Source organism: Cloeon dipterum, chromosome 1, assembly GCF_949628265.1.
Source record: "Cloeon dipterum chromosome 1, ieCloDipt1.1, whole genome shotgun sequence".
Taxonomy (NCBI): Eukaryota; Metazoa; Arthropoda; class Insecta; order Ephemeroptera; family Baetidae; genus Cloeon; species Cloeon dipterum.
In genome coordinates this window covers 25,559,089-25,576,343 of record NC_088786.1, presented here as the reverse complement: position 1 = coordinate 25,576,343, position 17,255 = coordinate 25,559,089, and the positions used below count along the sequence as shown (strand labels likewise).

The 17,255-nt window shown below is 42.2% G+C and overlaps 3 protein-coding genes across 3 annotated transcripts in view; 2 read left to right on the top strand and 1 right to left on the bottom strand.

The window, feature by feature from the left end:
* Positions 1-103: 103 nt before the first annotated feature.
* On the top strand, positions 104-1,892 carry RpL27A (ribosomal protein L27A). Its single transcript, XM_065476822.1, has 4 exons — positions 104-215; positions 711-872; positions 1,504-1,656; positions 1,714-1,892. The coding sequence occupies exons 1-4, from the start codon at positions 213-215 to the stop codon at positions 1,840-1,842; spliced, it is 447 nt and encodes a 148-aa protein (XP_065332894.1). The 5' UTR covers positions 104-212; the 3' UTR covers positions 1,843-1,892.
* A 457-nt stretch (positions 1,893-2,349) lies between these two features.
* LOC135934829 (histone H2A-like) lies at positions 2,350-3,581 on the top strand. Its single transcript, XM_065476823.1, has 3 exons — positions 2,350-2,499; positions 2,734-2,941; positions 3,110-3,581. The coding sequence occupies exons 1-3, from the start codon at positions 2,478-2,480 to the stop codon at positions 3,294-3,296; spliced, it is 417 nt and encodes a 138-aa protein (XP_065332895.1). The 5' UTR covers positions 2,350-2,477; the 3' UTR covers positions 3,297-3,581.
* A 180-nt stretch (positions 3,582-3,761) lies between these two features.
* RyR (Ryanodine receptor) overlaps positions 3,762-17,255 on the bottom strand; it is a 32,771-nt gene continuing 19,277 nt past the window's right edge. Inside the window, 55 exon segments of the mRNA XM_065476826.1 lie at positions 3,762-4,189; positions 4,246-4,411; positions 4,476-4,632; positions 4,687-4,818; positions 4,872-5,018; positions 5,077-5,137; positions 5,189-5,347; positions 5,395-5,525; positions 5,580-5,840; positions 5,994-6,113; positions 6,169-6,295; positions 6,349-6,486; positions 6,541-6,723; positions 6,780-6,980; positions 7,038-7,237; positions 7,294-7,450; positions 7,506-7,667; positions 7,721-7,800; positions 7,855-7,920; positions 7,977-8,047; positions 8,101-8,246; positions 8,305-8,795; positions 8,855-9,034; positions 9,104-9,124; positions 9,188-9,427; positions 9,491-9,584; positions 10,129-10,241; positions 10,382-10,621; positions 10,681-10,839; positions 10,895-11,026; positions 11,076-11,255; positions 11,317-11,474; positions 11,537-11,652; positions 11,713-12,069; positions 12,123-12,204; positions 12,259-12,394; positions 12,447-12,549; positions 12,608-12,718; positions 12,782-12,900; positions 12,959-13,163; positions 13,222-13,345; positions 13,404-13,689; positions 13,745-13,913; positions 13,968-14,278; positions 14,339-14,429; positions 14,485-14,705; positions 15,126-15,404; positions 15,456-15,656; positions 15,708-15,832; positions 15,886-16,040; positions 16,101-16,315; positions 16,415-16,592; positions 16,695-16,877; positions 16,939-17,029; positions 17,092-17,212. Of these exon segments, the coding sequence (XP_065332898.1) occupies positions 4,030-4,189; positions 4,246-4,411; positions 4,476-4,632; positions 4,687-4,818; positions 4,872-5,018; positions 5,077-5,137; positions 5,189-5,347; positions 5,395-5,525; positions 5,580-5,840; positions 5,994-6,113; positions 6,169-6,295; positions 6,349-6,486; positions 6,541-6,723; positions 6,780-6,980; positions 7,038-7,237; positions 7,294-7,450; positions 7,506-7,667; positions 7,721-7,800; positions 7,855-7,920; positions 7,977-8,047; positions 8,101-8,246; positions 8,305-8,795; positions 8,855-9,034; positions 9,104-9,124; positions 9,188-9,427; positions 9,491-9,584; positions 10,129-10,241; positions 10,382-10,621; positions 10,681-10,839; positions 10,895-11,026; positions 11,076-11,255; positions 11,317-11,474; positions 11,537-11,652; positions 11,713-12,069; positions 12,123-12,204; positions 12,259-12,394; positions 12,447-12,549; positions 12,608-12,718; positions 12,782-12,900; positions 12,959-13,163; positions 13,222-13,345; positions 13,404-13,689; positions 13,745-13,913; positions 13,968-14,278; positions 14,339-14,429; positions 14,485-14,705; positions 15,126-15,404; positions 15,456-15,656; positions 15,708-15,832; positions 15,886-16,040; positions 16,101-16,315; positions 16,415-16,592; positions 16,695-16,877; positions 16,939-17,029; positions 17,092-17,212 (9,012 nt within the window). The 3' untranslated portion in view covers positions 3,762-4,029.

Sequence of the window (17,255 nt, the reverse complement as noted above, 5' to 3'; positions counted from 1 at the left end):
AGAGAGAACTGTCACATTTTTATAAAAAGGCGCCGATTTACTTTGAGTTTAGTAAATATTCACGTAGCTTCCACGATTGGCCAGCTTATTTTCAAAGGCGGAGCTACTATTTAACTTCCGAGCCTCTTTGGAAACCAGTGCTGCTAGTGCCAGGCGTGCCAGTGGCGTATCTCTGAACTCAGTGTTCTTCATTCTAATCGTAGAGGAACACCATGGTAAGCATTTATAGACTATATTTTATATTCGCTAACATCGACGTAGAAATTGTTGTTAACGCACATTAATTATACAGATTTTCGATCTAAGTGATTGAACTTTGCAATGTTATAAATAATTCTCTTCCACCTACATCATTAGTGTACATTTCTTTAAAAATCGGCATGCGCCGACACGTTCACACATGTCCAGCACTTTAGTCAACATGCCACATTAAATAAACTGTACAACAAAGTTCTTGATTGAATGTGACCAGTTGACATAAAATTATGAGATTTATTATTCAAATATAGAAAAACAAATTTAAATTTTATTTAAAAAAATATTCCTTTAATAGTTCTAGTTAATAACTGAGTTGTATGTAAACATAAGACCTCCGGCTTTGTTATGTTGGGTTGAATACCATACATAAGAGATGTTAATGTTAGTGGATATTTAATTAATTAAGCAGGCAATGAAACGCACGTTTTAATTCGCAAATTAAACCTTTCCAGTCCACACAAAAGAAGAAGACTAGAAAGTTGCGTGGCCATGTCAGCCACGGTCACGGCCGTATCGGCAAGCACAGGAAGCATCCTGGTGGTCGTGGTAATGCTGGTGGCATGCATCACCACAGAATCAACTACGACAAGTACCATCCTGGATACTTTGGAAAGGTTTGTATTGAATTTAGCGTTAAGCCTTCACTTGCATGCGAATTGCGGTACATTTGGAGACTCGCACTTGAGAATGAACAGTTTGTTGTTATGTTAAGGGGAGTACATTGTGGGGGTGAGATGTTAGGCAAATCGTACATCATTATAAATTAAAAAGATGACTTCCATAGTTCAATATCTTGAAAGAGCTTGAACATCATACTCCAAAAGATATAATTATGTGTTATGTGGTGAGCGGTAGTTTCAAGCGAGTCCATAAGTATACGGCGTAAAATATCATAAACTTCCCCCAAAAAATGGTGGATCTTTGGCGTGTATGCGTCAGAGCAACTTTTTTAGTGAAATTTTCTCCAATGTTTAACTGATTCTTAATAATTTATAATGTGAAGTTATCTATATTCACCAATCATTGTCAATCTTTGCATGAACTTCTCTGAAGACAATTATTTATGGTCGATGTTTCGTGAAGTTATTTAAAATGAGATAAATTAGCACCTACACTTCAAAAATGTATCTCAGCAGTTAAATTGTGTGATAAGTTTATTTTCCTCAAAAAACCTCTTTCATCTTTATGTTCACAGTTTAAACATGAATTTAAATATTTTCATTTTAACGTTATGTGTTTCTTTAGGTTGGTATGAGAAACTTCCACGAGAGGAAGAACCAGAAGTTCTGCCCCGCAATCAATCTGGACAAGCTGTGGACACTTGTCAGTGAAGACACCAGGTTGGCATACAAGGACAGCAAAAACAACAAGGCACCAGTTATTGATGTTGTTGGAGCTGTAAGTTGAATTGATATCTGAATTGTGCCAACATGTCTAATAAACTAATTATTGCAGGGCTACTACAAGGTTTTGGGCAAGGGCCGTCTCCCCAAGCAGCCTGTTATTGTCAGAGCCAAGTTCTTCTCCAAAGTGGCTGAAGAAAAAATTAAATCTGTGGGTGGATGCTGTGTCCTTCAGGCGTAATGTGTCACGAATATTTGTATGCATTAAAAATTGGAATTAAGTTCCGTAAATATAGTGTCTATCTTTTACGCTACCAAATGAAACAAAACATTTTTTGTTAATCACCACTGTAAATCCACTTGAAATAATTTTAACTAAATAACTAGTTTTCAAATGTGCAATAATGTCTGTTAAACTGGTAATAGTGGTAACATAATTCTCATCAGCAATGCAGGAAATTAGTTACAATTGGTAACAAATTTAGCTGAAGTTTTTATGAAGAAATTTATTAATTTAAAGTACTGATCTAGTGAGTGCGGATGATCATCTAAAGCTCCATGCTCCAATTAAATACAAATTCGACTTCTCTATTAAAATTCGGTTGTAAACTTCAACTACTCTGTAAGAAGGGGGTTTAACATCTTCGATAAAGGTGATTGAGCATAACCTCCTTGATCGGCGCTCGAGTGTCAACGTTAAACCGCAGTCGGCGCAGTCCGCAGCTGTTCTCTCATTGGTTAATCTTCCCGCCTTTCTTCGCTCCGTTAAAATTTCAACTCTCCGTTTTCTGTTAAGACTGCATTGTTCATCGTTCGTCACAGGCACTTCGTTTCTCTTAATTGCCTTGCATTTTCACTTTTCTGCCCTTATCAATCATGTCTGGACGTGGTAAAGGAGGTGAGTAATTTTGATTCATTCGAATCCTTGGAAGAAATTATTTTGTGCGTATGTACATATTCACATAATTAATATAACTTTTAATAGCAATTTTTTTGACATTATGTTCTTGTTCCTATGATACCGCATGACTCAAACGTATGGAAAATCATTTTTATTAACATGCACTGCACACACTCATTAATTATAATTATACATAACAATTAATCCTCATTTCTACTCTATTCAATTTAGGAAAAGCTCGCTCAAAGGGAAAGACCCGCTCTAGCCGTGCTGGCCTGCAGTTCCCAGTCGGCAGAATCCACAGGTTGCTCCGCAAGGGCAACTATGCTGAACGTGTTGGTGCAGGCGCACCAGTATACCTGGCTGCAGTCATGGAATATTTGGCGGCTGAAGTGCTTGAGTTGGCAGGAAATGCCGCGCGTGACAACAAGAAGAGCAGGTGCGTTTTCAGAATTTTCGACATATATATGTACCAACAATTTTGCTACCTCAGCGCACAGAAATATATCAAATTTCTAACAATCTTTGACTCCTATTAAATCTTTTATTTTAACTCTGTGTTTCTCTAAAACTCTATGAAATAATGTAATTTTCGCGATTGTTTCAGGATCATTCCACGACACTTGCAGTTGGCTATTAGAAACGACGAGGAACTGAACAAGCTGCTCTCTGGTGTAACCATTGCTCAAGGTGGTGTCCTGCCAAACATTCAGGCAGTGCTGTTGCCCAAGAAGACCACCACAGGGCCAGGCACTGGCAAGGTTGGAGGAAAACAGGCATCTCAGGACTTCTAAGAGCAGTGTGTGTTACTAATTTAATTTTATCATAATTCCACACAATTTTCCCCGCCATGGTGTGGCTTTAAATATTTTTATATGTGCGTAGTTGTGGTATTGTCTCCAAGACTAGTTTTATCATGATTCCACTTTCATGTGTATGTTGATCATAATAGCATAATAAGTTTGTTCATTTCAATTTCAAGGATTGCGTTTCTTTTTGTTTCTACTTCTAAAGCCTCATTACATATATGTATCATTATACCTTAAATACAAACAACTGACTACTTGCTAAATCTTGAACACAGATTGTCTCATTTAAATTTATCAGCCTTTACTTAAAAAGCCATGCTAATTAAATTTTTAAAGGTTGAATTTGCACTTCTGGTCAGTGACTGTGAAGCAGGAAATGTTGTAAGTACAGCCCTTTTTAGTGTTTATGCATGCCAATCTTTAGGGAACGTGTATGAAAAAAGTCATGGGTTAAAAGGCTTGTTAATTTATTATCAAGAAGCACAAGAAAACCAGCAACCATTTCCTGCACTGCTTTTGAAGTCGCTTTTATATCAAACGTGATATACTTAACAAGTAAACAAATACCTAATTAGATAGGTTCAAGAGCCACTCGAGATGGACGGGAAGTACTCTAAGGATTAAACATTACAAGGAAAACATGTTTTCAATCAGAACATTTGATTTGAGAAATTTATACAAAAACACAAGGTGACTTGAGTTCTGCTGGGCCCATCAATTATCCTCCGCCTCCGCCCAACTCGTCCTCATACTGCTTCCTGAAGCAGTCACCAACTGGGAAGAAGTCCCAGCACCTTTGTTGGTACATGTTCCACACGTATGTCTCCTGACCTGTGTACTCAGTGTCTGGTTTGTTGATCAAGTGCATCAGGAAGAACCTGGAAGAGGGGAATTTCAATTAAATATAGTGTTAAAATTCGGAAGGTCGTCTCACATGTAATTTGCTAGATTATGCTCTTGAGCAACGTGGGTGTCGAATCCGTGCGGTACTTTATCAAAGTAGTCTTTCCCTATGCCGCAGATGAAGCAGTTGGACTCCATGTCCTCCTTCACGCTCTCAAGCTGGTCACGGAGCTCACCAAAGGCGTCAATGATCAAACCTGTGACAGGGAGGGGGTTAACTTAGATTAGATAACTTAAATTTTTCACGGGAAACAGCTATACCCTGAATGATAGCCAGCAGGATGACAATGACGAAGAAGAAGAAAGTGATGTCGAAAAGGATGCGATAAACCTCGTACTCGTCGCCATCGGGAGATCCGATTTCATCACCAATGCCGCCACCAGCTCGAACTCCTTTGTACAAGTGGAAGACGAAGCACTGAAAAATAATTTATTTTTAAGTTGGGGTAGGAAAACTCAATCAGTAGCTCACAGTAGCCATGTCGTGGCATTTTTTGTCCACCACGTCATCCTCATCTTGGATGTAGAATTTGCGGAAGAAGTTGAACGCGATGACGGTGTAAATGTACACAATGATCGTCAGCAGCATGACAGTAAGGACGAGCTGTTTTAAATTTGGTGGTCACTTGTTAGAGGAATTAAAATTTGGTACCTTACCTGTTTTCCGTTGTGCGTTACTGACTGCAGAATTGTCCTCAGAGTCTTAAAACCAACAGCCACGTCAAGCAAGTGGGCAGCAAAGAAGAAATTGTTGAAGTTGCCGAGAATAGAGAAGGTGAAGTACCACAAGCTGTACAGGAAAGCCTAGAGGGTTGCAAATAGTTTTTCATTGTGTTAGCAAAGGTTTTTTATTTTGTCATACGTTATCTGTGATGGTGACTCCCGCTTTCCAAACCTGGTAGCGCCAGTCAATATTGAGAATCCTAGTGATACGGTATTTTAGTGATTGAACCTTTCCTCACACCAAGTATTACATGTTAAGAATTCCAGTTGGCTTTTCTTCATCAGCCGCAGTAAACGAGGTCTTTTCCATTCCAAGCATGTTGCTAATGGCGTCAAAATCGTATGTCTCGCTGTACTTTGTGCGCACCTTCTTCTTAACAAACTTATCCCAATAGTTGACAGGGAACGACCTAATATTCTTGTTAATGACACATTTCCTTTTAAAAATCGTTATTACTTTGCTGAAATGACGAGCTTGTCCCAGTGTGATTTGATGTCATCGTCCTCGGGCTGTTCAGCAATGTACAATCCGTCAAATTCAAGTCGTCGAGCAATTTCCTTTTCGCGCTTGAAGATGGCCAGAGGAACCTGTTAGAACAGAAGTTAGTTATGAAAAGTAAGGCTTTCATTTTTTGCTCGTGCCTTGAGGTGGTAGTATGCAATGAGCATCGCCAAAGAAACCATGGAGTGAATGAAGGCCATCAGACGCAGCACATGTTCCATGTAGAAGAAGTCCTCATCCACATGCACCAATTCAATCGGGTCTTCTTCGTCCTCGTCGTCGCCATCGTCAAGACCCTCAGTCGAATTCACCGCCTCGCCTGACAATTCATCAAGCAGGTCGTCCATCTGTTGAGAAGCTCCACCGTCGTCGTCTTCATCATCTTCGCCCAGAGTCGTCACCTATAAAGAGGATAGCGTAATCGCCTGGGTACTCAGCAGTTATGCAACCGGCGCCACATGAGCGTCTAGCAGGTTGCGTACTCATTTTTTTAATAAATCAGTTCAATTTTGAATTACTCTAGCGGGATGTCGATCTTATTTTTGTGGTTATACCTTGTAGAAGAGAAGCATGAAGTTGATGCTGAACGCCAAAACGAGAGCAACGTATTTCATGGTGTAGAAGTTCCTGGCCAGGTAGCTAACGAAGCGCTTGGTGTACTCGCCAAAGTTGATCTAATGCAGTTTAGAATTTGTATTGCGATATTTATTTTCACTAATTGGCCTTTACCTGCGAGACAGGAGAAGTTTCTTTGACAGTTTCCTGCTTATGCTCGGCTTCGATAGCTGCCATTGCTGCCTGTTGTTGGGCAGCTGCGTCTGCTGCTGCAGCGGCCGCCAGCTTGGCTTGCTCTCCGCTAAACAAATTTTATAAATCTCAGAGGAATTAACCAAATATATTTCAAAATACCCTAGGAGGTCAGAAATTGAAATAGCGCCGCCTTCACCACCTTCCGCCTTGAGCTCTTCGCCTCCTTCTCCGACAGGGGCCTCGCCTTGTCCCTCCGCAGCTGCCTTTGGAGCAGCGGCATCTCCTTCGCCTCCATCCCTGTATTTTCGACATTCTTTTAAATGCGCCTAAAAGTTAAAATTTAATCCTTACGCAGCATCCTTCTGAGCTTCCGGAAGTGCAAGTTGACCAGGTGGTGGTTCTTCTGCCGCTGGAACCGCAGGTGCTGGCAGCGCGTGTCTTCTCATACCGATCTTTTCTTCCTCCTTAACTTCTGCAACTGGTTCCTCGACCTGTGGTCCTCGCATCAATGACATTAGCATGCCAGTAAAGTACCTGATTAGAGTATATTTTAAAAATTTCATTTTGACTGCGGTGACTTGAAAGTTTACTTAATAATAGTCGCAACGCCAAATCCGAAGTAGTAGAATATATAGAAGAACATCTTGAAGAAGCCAACCACAAGTTCAGGGCCACTCATTTGCTGAATTTCGGCCAACTTAAGTTTCAAATTGGCAGGCGACAGCATGGCAAGACAAGTGTGGATAGCACCCTTTGCGGACTGAACGCCCTTCTGGAGAGGACTTGCTTGCCTGCAAATAATAATAATTTGATCAGTTCAGATTATTTAACATTTAATCAAGAGCTACTTTTCTTCGTCCTCTTCAGAAAGGTAGCTGTAGGAGGTTTCACGTGACTTTCCTGCGCCTCCAGATTCGTCAGTGGACATGAGCCCACTTGCGTGCTGCATTTCAAAGATGGCATCCTCGCAGAAGTTTACAAAGGCCTCCAGTTTTTCTTTATCACCACCTTCGGTGACAATGGAATAGAAGAACGCACGTTTGGATTCCTAAAGTGCAATTTGATGGTGGAACATTAATACACTACACTGTTTTGGTATTTTACCTTAATCTGGGGTTTCTCCCATTGCTCGATATTTGTGTCTTTGATTTCAAAGTAGACACGCTCGATTTTTTTGCTACCACCCAGAATTTCAATCCTTCCAAGGAAAGGCTCAAAATAGTTAAGTACACTGCCAGCAGTCTCCAAGAATCGTGCCAAACTATTAAAATAAGCTGCGTGCTTATCCGGTATTTCAGATAAAATTTTAATTTTACCGAGGTTCGTTTGGCATATGTTCAGAAAGGTTCGTCAACAGCACAGCCAAGTTAAAGCCGATTTCAGTCGCAGGCTCATGGAAGCTCTCGGTAAAGGTAACGTAGTCGATTTTTCCATCATGGTTGGTCTCGCAACAGGCCAGAAGGAAACTGATTTCCTCTCTAAAATCGTTGAAATTTGTTAGTTCAGGAAAACTCAAGTTGAATAAGCTTACTCTGTGTAGTTTTTAGATTGTTCCATTTTTTCCTTAAAGTCTTTGGGGAACACCCATCCGTCTTTGTTCAAATCCACTTCCTAAAATTACGATAAGGTTGGTTAAAAAATAAAAACTTTCCTCTTGATCTTTACCTTGAAACTGGCAGATTCAGTCAGGTCTTTCAGTTTAAGGAACATATCGAAGTATTTCAAAATCAGCTATAAATAAGTTCAGTTGTTATTCATCTGTATCTTTATCTTCTCTTTGATCTTACCTCAACATTGGACGCACTTTCGACTAAAGTGTCCACCATCTGTTTACCAATGGTACCATTCACAACGTTACCTTTAAATATTTGCATTTTAGTTAGTTTTACGATTTTAAAAATGGATCCAAACCTTCAAGCATGGAAAGCATCATTGTAATCATGTCTTTTTGCAAGTTTAGCAGTTCCTTGAGAAGGTCCACTTGACTTGAATGCTTTGATAATTTATCTTGCATATGCGAAAAGAGGAAGAGGAAGCCACCAACAGCATCCCACAATCTAAAATGCACATGATAACCATTTTATTATAAAAAAATTATCAATAAATTGTCATTGCCTTGAATGAGCAAGTGCCTGCTGGTTCTGTGTGCAAGGACCCTGAATAACTTCAGTCAGTGTGTTGAAAACTTGACTAGCGACCCCGATGGCTTTGAAGAAGTTTGCCTTTCCTGCCGGATCGATGAGCTCTTTGCTCGAGTAGTGCCAGTAAAAGTCCATGATTGACTCCTGCAGACGCAGCAGATAATCGACCGTGCAAATAACCACGTTGACAGTAGTAGTGTTGCCGGCCTGCGTCCTCAAGTAGTTCTGCCACTCTAGGTTGTGACCCTCGCAGGTCAGCTGAATGAATCTGAACAGGGCGCAGGTGAATTCAGCGTCGTGCATGTTCTTTTCACCAGCGGCACCGTCGGCACCACAGCCCAGTCCTTCGGCCTTTGTGTTTCGCTCAAAGGCATCCAAGTCTAGCACACTGCAAGAGTTCATCAAGCCGGCGATGGAAGTGAAGAAGCCGACGTCCTTCTTTTCCTTCAGATGGTTCAGCATGCCCTGAATTTGGTTATTTTTAGTTATATCTCCTTCTGCATTTAAATTAAATGGCTTTTTACCATCTGGATGTCCAGATTACCGCCTCGTAGGACTGAAATGCCCAGCTGCAGGGTCTTCATCACCATTTCGCTCTGCTGACCTTTGCTGGCGGAAATGTGAAGGAGCACCATCTCTGCCACTCCTCGGTTGGCGAGGCGCGCTTGGTGGAAGAGCAGCTTTTGCTTTTCCATCTCTTGCTCCTGTAATTATTTTTTTCGAATTAGGCCTCGCTGATCAAATAAGTGAAATAACTTTTAAGCTAGGGTTACCATTAGTTTGTCCATAGCCCTCTTAATTAAAATTAGTACTGTTAGTAGAGGAATAATAATTGTTCGCTCTTAATTCGCTCTTACGTGGATGGATGCTCCTCCCTCTTCTCCTTCGCCGCCCTCATCTCCACCTTCCTCTTCCTCTTCGCCGCAGGACTTGGCCATGATTTCGGCGTAGCTCATATAAAGAGGATCTTCCTGCAGGGCGCCGCTTCGCTCAGTCATAGCTCCTCTACAGAAGTTGGTGACCAACTGGTTCAGAGGATCTGGTTTTCCCTCTTCTTCCTCCTCGCCCTTATTGAGCTCAGAATCTTCAAATGATTGCTAGGAAATTTTAAAATGTTTCAATTTACGTGAATTCTCATCGCAGAGTGAGAACTGTCTTACTGTCAAATCTTCGATCATAATTTCAGTTCCAACATTTTCATCCTCCAACCAGAGCTCGTGATATGAGCGCAGGAAGAAATTGATAGCCCGGTGCCTATTACAGTGTTACATTTAATACATATTTTTTCACTAGAAACGTCGATTGGTACTGCCAGTATTAACGTTATTTGTTAGTAATCTCTACCTGGGAATTGCATACAGAGGTTGTGTTCGCAGACATGCTATCGCTGCCCGTTTCCTGTAGGCTGAAATCGCTCTCCTCCAGCAATTCTTTTTGGGCGCGGGTGGTCTCTGCGCCTGTCGTCAATTAGTTGGGTTATTTTGCCTAAGTGGTTAGTGTCAAGGCGCACGACACATATCATCAACTGAGTGTTAGTGAGTGGGTGCCAAAAGTCTTAATTTTTCACAGTAATAAATGAGTTCATTATTGTGTTAATTATAAAGATATTTTGTTACACAGCAGCACAAGATCTAGAAAACAAGAGTCTGTCAGTCAGAGCTATAGGCCATCAAAAAGCAAGAGAGGGAACCACAGGTTAGAAATGGCAAAATATTTCAAAAGTTGCTACAACACCATGTTTATGAAAACGACAAATAGAGCAAAATCAGTAAACACGTTTTTGGGTCTCATCCTGTACCTGGGAAGTGAATGGAGTGTTGCCTGTCTGAAGCAGGCAATGACGGCTCGTTTGCGTTGTATCGAAACAACAGAGCGATAGACGCCTTTCTGTTGTTGTTGTGGGTGGTCGATCTGAATACCAATTGAGAGAGAACCAAATTATAAATAAACCAAAATCAAGCAGAGAAAGAGAGTGATTTGTGACCAAGAGCGGAAAATGGCACTCTGAGAATAGCTTGGAGAATTATATAAGTGCTCTTTAGAAAACTCACCATGTGCAGACCGTAGAGTACTTTGGCCATCGCCACGATGCGCTCAACCACTTCGTCAATAATTTTGGTCTTTTCGCTCAGGTTTGGTGGTGTTCCAGCAATTTCGCCTTCTGGCTCCTTCTTGTTTCCCAGCTTCGAGTACAGATAGTGCTGCCAAGACATTTCATCCGCAGGGTCGATTTTGTCAGGCAGAGTTAATTGGGTCTTTGCAAAATCAACGATTTCATACTCTGGCAGTTTCTGTAAAACAAGTGGAAATATCAATTTTAAATAATAGCGTCTAATGTTTTAATATGAACCTTCAAATATCTGTCCTTGCAGTGCTGAACTAGCTCCTGCTCTCTTCCAGCAAACAGATTTAACCCAACAGGCAAAAGACGTTTTAAGCACGCCACCATCAGCGACGCCTGCAGCTCTTTGTCTTTGTTTTTCTTCTTTTCGCGGTTCTTTTTCTTTTTCTGAGAATGCGTTACAAAAATCAGTCACCATTTATTTATTTATTTAGAATTTCACCTTTCCACCGCCCTGAACTGCTCCTCCGTCACTCACAACTGCTGACCTTCTTGACGTGGACGTCGGCATTATCAGCACCATGTTGTCAATTTCATTGGCGGAAATAAAGTTTTGCTCTTCTTTCAAGAAGTACTAAATATGGGTGATCAGATTAATCAATTCTAAAAAAATTATTATTTACCTGAGACTTGGACCAAATATTGAAAATTTCTCCAACGTGGTTGTATAAATCCTCAGCCTCGGAAATGTTATTCCTGAGCCAGTGATTTCTTTGCAAGTCGACATACTTGATGAGAAGAGGATAAAATGCATAAATATCACGGACAAGCAGTTGCCAATCTTCCTGGATCTGTGACTCCAGCTGGAAATAGCAATGAATCGATTTATACATATTTTTTAATTTGTCAGCACTCCTTTCAAACCTGAGAGGTATCGTCCGCAGATGATTTGAGGAATCCTCTCATGGACTCCTCTTTGTGGAACATGTTGTCCGTCCTCTTGCGCACCCTTTCAGCCAAAGGCAAGAACACGTCCTTCAGCAACTCTTCGGAAGAGTTGATAATAATCTGCTGTGTGTACGCTAAAACATTTGAACAAGTTCGGCATAAAATTATTATTTTTTTAATCTGATAAAAAATTTACCAGCAATCCTTGTCATCCATGGTGCATTTTCATTGCCTATGTTCTTCTTGATCATTTTCAAAACGTTCTTCAGCAGCTGGTTCATCTGCTCACTCGTCACCATGGTAACATAAGTTCTGCAGAGATTAATTTTATTAGCTTTTGAGGTGTAAAACAAGTCGATAATTTTAACTAACCCTCCAGGGTTGGCACCAACATTATCTGGGCCTTGCGACCACCAGAAGGGAAGATAAGAGCAGAGCATTGGCAAAATTACGTCAATGATGTGAGGGGCTTCAGAGTGCGCGCTCTCAGACTCGACGTACGATTCCACTTGGCCCAACACTGTCTCCAATGTTGGCATTATCTGGTCCATTCTGGCCATCACGTCTTGAGCTTCGAGCGAATGATCAGCCATTCTGAAGTGGATGGAGAAGTGATTCTGTTTGTTGAGATGAGGCTCCAAGAAAGCCACAGGGAAACAAGATGAAAAGGCGCCGAGGCAGCTTCCAAGTGCGGGCCTGTGCCTGCCCAACTCGACTTTCAGGAATTTCCTGTAACGATTCAAATATGAAGTAAACGTTGGGCACCTTTTTTCCATTTTAACCTATCATTTGTTAGCGAGCCGTCAGTTCCGAGCGTGTATAAGCTGGCCAGAATCTTGTAGGCTGCGCACTGAATTTCATCAACTGAAATATTATAAACAGTCGAATCAGCATTCACGTGGCTAAATATATACTAACGCAACAGATCGCAGCCGTATTCACATGCCGCCAAGTGATCAAACATTTCTGTTAGAACTGGCAAAATGACTCCGTCAACGTATTGCAGAGAAGTGGAGGTCTTCAGGTGGGTTCCTCTTAAGTAGCTGTATTTGCCCTTTTACGAAAGATGTTTAGTTTTTACTTAACACGACTTTAAAAACGTTTACCTCCTGCAAGTTGAGAACTGTGTGGCCAAGATCCTCAGCTGTGTTGTTGAAGAAAGTCAACATGGAGGTGCGAATAAACTCAGGGCAGTTCTTCACCAAGGACCTATTCAATTTCAGTGATAAGATAACGTTAAAAATATATCTGATGTACAATTCCTCACTTGGCATCGATGGATTTTACAAGTACTTGCAAGCAGCGCACAGTGATCCTCACGTCAGCGCCAAAGGCAGCTAGTTTGGTTCTTAACAAGTTGGCCAGTTTGCAGAACAGACTTAAAAAGTGAGAAAGTCAAATTGTCAAAATTCAAAAATTCAATTTTTTCATGTTGTTCTACCTTGCGACCATTTCTTTTTCCTTGAGCGACGCTGCGCCTTCAGTGTGAGTAGCGGTTGCTACAGCGATGAAATAGCTTCTGTTAGCGCTGAAATACTTTTCCACCAATGGAAGCACAACCTTGAAAGAAAAAAGTAGTGTTATTTTGAAATGAAAATTTATATTTTAGCTATTAAACCTTTGAGAAAAATTTGATATCTCTCGTGCAGGTTTTGAAACTGTTCCTCCTGCTGAATGTTGTGGAGGGTTTGTACAGTTTCATGCTGATGGAGGCAGTATCCGTGTACTGGATAAGCTTCTCCAGCAGGCTGTAGGCAAAGCGCAACTCAATCGCAGCGTTTGCAGCTCCACCCTCGCTTTCAACCGATCCACCTCGAGTAGGCCTTTAAATGACATGAGTTAAAGCACTTCCAAATTGTATAAATAAAGAAAAATACACACTTGTGCAACTTGAAACCTTGGTATTGTAGGTACTTGAGGAACTCTTGGCAACGTTCGCGGTCCTTCCTCTTCTCCTTGTCGGTCAGGAGGTCGTAAGGCACAAGTTGAGGATGCACAGCACCACCTGGATCAAAATTATTTAATAAAAATTTGTCTACCCATTAGCCATATTATTTAATTACCGCACGCAATGAGCTCCTCCTTCTTCTTCTTGGCCCAGATATCGTGGGCATTTTCGGCCAGGCGCTCAGCCATGTTCTGCATTTCTCTGCTAAGGGTCAAGTTGGTCATGTCCACCGGGCGAGGGTGGTAGTCGAATGGATTGTTCGAGTCCCCAGGACCCTTGGAGGCTCTTCGTCCCGAGTTGCGGCTTGACTCGTCTTCCACCTCAGCGTGCTCTACGCTCCAATTAATTGCCAGCAATGCCTTCATGGACTCCCTGACTGGGTCACGGTAGCGTTCCCGTTCCTAGAGAAAATGGAAAATTGATGGTACGAAATTCATAAAATTTAACTCTTCTTACATATTCAGCCAGCATATTGTACGGCTTGAGCCTTGGGTGTGTCTTTGATGAGTCCGACCATTGTTCTCCATACTGCCAGCTGCTCTCCAGCTTTCTGCTAGCCCACGCATCGTGGTAGTGCTCGCTGAACTTCTGGATGATGTTAGACAGGTCGTTATTCAGTTGGACACTGCAAAATTAATAACGTGTATTGCACTGCCAAAACCTTAACAATATAACTTACACGCTAGTATCGATTGGTTGAGGGTCGTAGGGGCCGTCGGGACTGCAAGACTTGATTCCGTAGCACTCCTCGTCGTTGTTCTTGGACAAGGTGTAGTCAGGGGGCAGGGCGCAGCCAATGGCTGTCAGACAGGGCAGGGCTTTTCCAAACAATTCAGGGTCGTACTCCATCCTAGACAAAGAGTCGAAAATGTTGCTGAACAAAACCATAGTGAGGCGCTTTTCCTCGTCGCTCGAAGCTCCGTAGATGCTCTGAGAAACAGAGGTGGAGCCGTAGTATTTGGCACAGCGCTCGTAATGCAGAGTCAAGAGCTGCAAACAAAAATAATTCATTTAACTTTTGATAAATATATTTATGATAATTTGACTTACTCTGAGGGCAACAGTGGTGTACTCGGACAGCTTTGAAACGTCCACAGTAAGCTTCCGCAGCAGTTTCAGAAGCATGCTTGGCTGCATTTGACTAGAAGCGCAGAAATATGTGAGAAAATATTTTTCTATTTCCAATAGAATTTTACCTGGTCAGTGCTACTAAAAAGTCCGAGACAGATTCTCTCTGTCCCTTGGTGAGCATCCTGTTCTTGGAGAGCCTATACACAGTGTGCAGAGTGGCGTCCAACAGACTGGCATAATTGTCGGCTTCGTTGTAAAAAGCAGAGTGCTGGATCAGCAGCGGCAAAATCGAGTTGCCGATGTAGCGGTTCATCGCGAGACCCATGCTAGATTCGTGGCCGTCATTCTGAGCAGTAATTGGCTAAGTGATTGGTGAACAAGAGAATCAAGTTAGCACAGAGACATCCAAAGCGAGAGCAGCAACGGGGTTATGTGTCTGAGTGAGGCAGCGCCAGAGTCCAAGATCGATGATTTTTTGAAGAGGTTTATTTTCATAGAAAGAAATATTTCCAAAAAATTCTTGACAGCGATAAGTTAAGCCAGACATTGCAGAAAAGTGCGAGAAAATGCATGAGATTCAAATCAGCTTTTAATTTGGAAGTCAGCCATATTTATTAATTTGAGAAATATAGAAGCGTGAATTTCAAATTTCGTTTGAAAACGTTCTAAGTACTACTGAAAATCTGCACTAAAAGGCAGCTAATAACTTAATCTACGAAGCTCTAAAAATGCCTCAAATTTTGGCGGTAGTAGTTTACTGTCTCACCTTGTCCAGCATTGTCGCCGTCCTCAAATCGGGCAGATAAGCATCTTCGAGTAGTCTATAGAAGAGTTCTTGCGTTTCAATACCGTACACACGTTCCAAGAACAGAACCACGCTCTGCTTGTGCCCGGGAATCAATCCGGATGGGATATCGCTCTTCGGTGGCTCCTCGCCGGCAGCAGGCACCTGGAGGGTGAACCTGAGGCTCAACACGCCCTGAAGATCCTCCAAGGGCACCAGGGAACGCAGAATGGCACGAGCTCGCAATGAGTCGTTCTTGCCCTAAATTCATATTTTTAAATTTGCTGCAATTATAATCGAATTTTCGTTTACCTGAGCAATCACAGACGCGTCAGGTGCGCACCTTCCAAGCAGGTCGACCAGTGTGCAGTAGAAGTTGAGGATCGCTGCGCCTGTGTCGATGTAGTCTTCGTCGTCCTCACCCTCCGGTAAGGGGTGGTCGAATTGGCCAGCGGCAATCGTGCCCTCTGCTTCATCCATTAGTTTCCTCTGAATGGTGATCCTCTCCGACATCTGTTTTTCAAATTCAAGCTACTATGGTCCGTTTTGTTCACTTTATTGTACCTTGTTGGCGTCAATGATGGCATTAAGCAAACCTTCTCCCTCGCCTCGAAGGGCAAGACCCAGGCACTCTGGCCGTCTAATCAGCAGACGAATAACCAAATTGGCATTTTCTTCAACGCTCTCGCCTGATGAATACAAATAATGAGATGTGAGACAGATCAAATTTAATAGTTGTTACCGTTGACCCAAACGCAGAAACGCAGGAAGTCGAGGTAACGCTCGCCCTCGACTGGATCCCAGCCAAGGTCAGGGTAGCCCTTCTCAACTAATTCAGAGTTGGACTGCAGACCGCAACGGGAAAGATAAATTGCAATTTTTTCCAAGTAGTGCTCTCTGCAAATGAAAATAAATTTTAGAGTCAGTTGTAAGTAAAATTAAGTATATCTTTTTTACCGGAGAGCGAGTGCAAGCTGCGTGTTCTCCATTAGAGAGGAAATAGCAACGTCCAAAGGCGTGCTGCCTCGCAAAGAAGGTCTAGAGAGCAGGATGTTGCTGTTCTCCAGCAAGAATGCAAGGTGGTCAAACATTGCTTTCTGGTTCTGCCTAGACGTTCGGCAGAAATAGCAGAGGAACCTGCAGCAAGCCACCACCATCTCGTGAGAAGTATCCTGTTGGAACATAAATTTTTGCATGTTAACTTGTTTGTAATGAGGCTAGTAGGAATTCGAATGAGTTAAACATGCGTGTGAAATTAGAAAATAAATTGCCTTCTCTTTGGGTGCAGCCACTTCTCCTTCGCCACCAGCAGCCTGAGCCTGTTGGTCGGACTGGCCCTGAGCACGTCTGGCGAGAGTGTTCATCATCACGGCCATGACGTTTTCGTGGTTTCTGAGGACCCTGATAAGGTCAGGGTGTTGGAAGAAGGTGCGGTTGTTCACCATTTTCCTGTCGGGGAAATTTAAGTGTTAGCGCCTGCATAAATAGGAAGTATGCAATGTGCGTGACACGTGTGCCGCGCGTGCTGCATAACTCTTGTAGCACACGTACCACAGCCTTGTGCGCATGAGGGCCTCTTCTTCCTGGGACATTTGCACAGGCAAAAGGGCTCTAATCTGGCTCAGTCCAACCCACATTTGCTCCACGTCTGACTTTGTTTTCGAAGCAATAACGTAGGTTTTTTGAAGAGCCCTGATCAACTGGCCAACTGTGTCGTACTGTCGCACAAGCAGACTTAAAAGTGGAAATTATCGTTTTAATTTAGGTCCAACTTAAATATACAATTATTGCGTACTCGAACATCTCTGACACGAGTTTTGGAGTCTCGATCATGGCTTCTTCCGCCCACCTTACCATGGTTTTTATTAAGACCTTGCGGAATATTTCTGTAGATGTGATATTTTCGAAATATTACTACAACTCATATAATTTTCATTATTAATAATACCCTCAGGTGTCTTTTTGACAGGCTCAGGCTCCTCCTTCGGTTCCTCCTCAAGCTCTTTCACGGCATTGATCAAGTTGTAAAGTCGCTGGACCGGTCCTGGCTTTACTTTGTCCGCATCACTCTAAACACGTATCACATTGTAAAATGTTATATTTTTTACATAC

Excerpts from the sequence above, each read along its gene's own strand:
- RpL27A (XM_065476822.1), top strand. Across the intron at positions 873-1,503 it reads ATCCTGGATACTTTGGAAAG|GTTGGTATGAGAAACTTCCA; the intron begins GTTTGTATTGAA and ends GTGTTTCTTTAG. Across the intron at positions 1,657-1,713 it reads TTATTGATGTTGTTGGAGCT|GGCTACTACAAGGTTTTGGG; the intron begins GTAAGTTGAATT and ends TAATTATTGCAG.
- LOC135934829 (XM_065476823.1), top strand. The coding sequence starts at position 2,478 with ATGTCTGGACGTGGTAAAGGAG. Across the intron at positions 2,500-2,733 it reads GTCTGGACGTGGTAAAGGAG|GAAAAGCTCGCTCAAAGGGA; the intron begins GTGAGTAATTTT and ends TATTCAATTTAG. Across the intron at positions 2,942-3,109 it reads CGTGACAACAAGAAGAGCAG|GATCATTCCACGACACTTGC; the intron begins GTGCGTTTTCAG and ends CGATTGTTTCAG.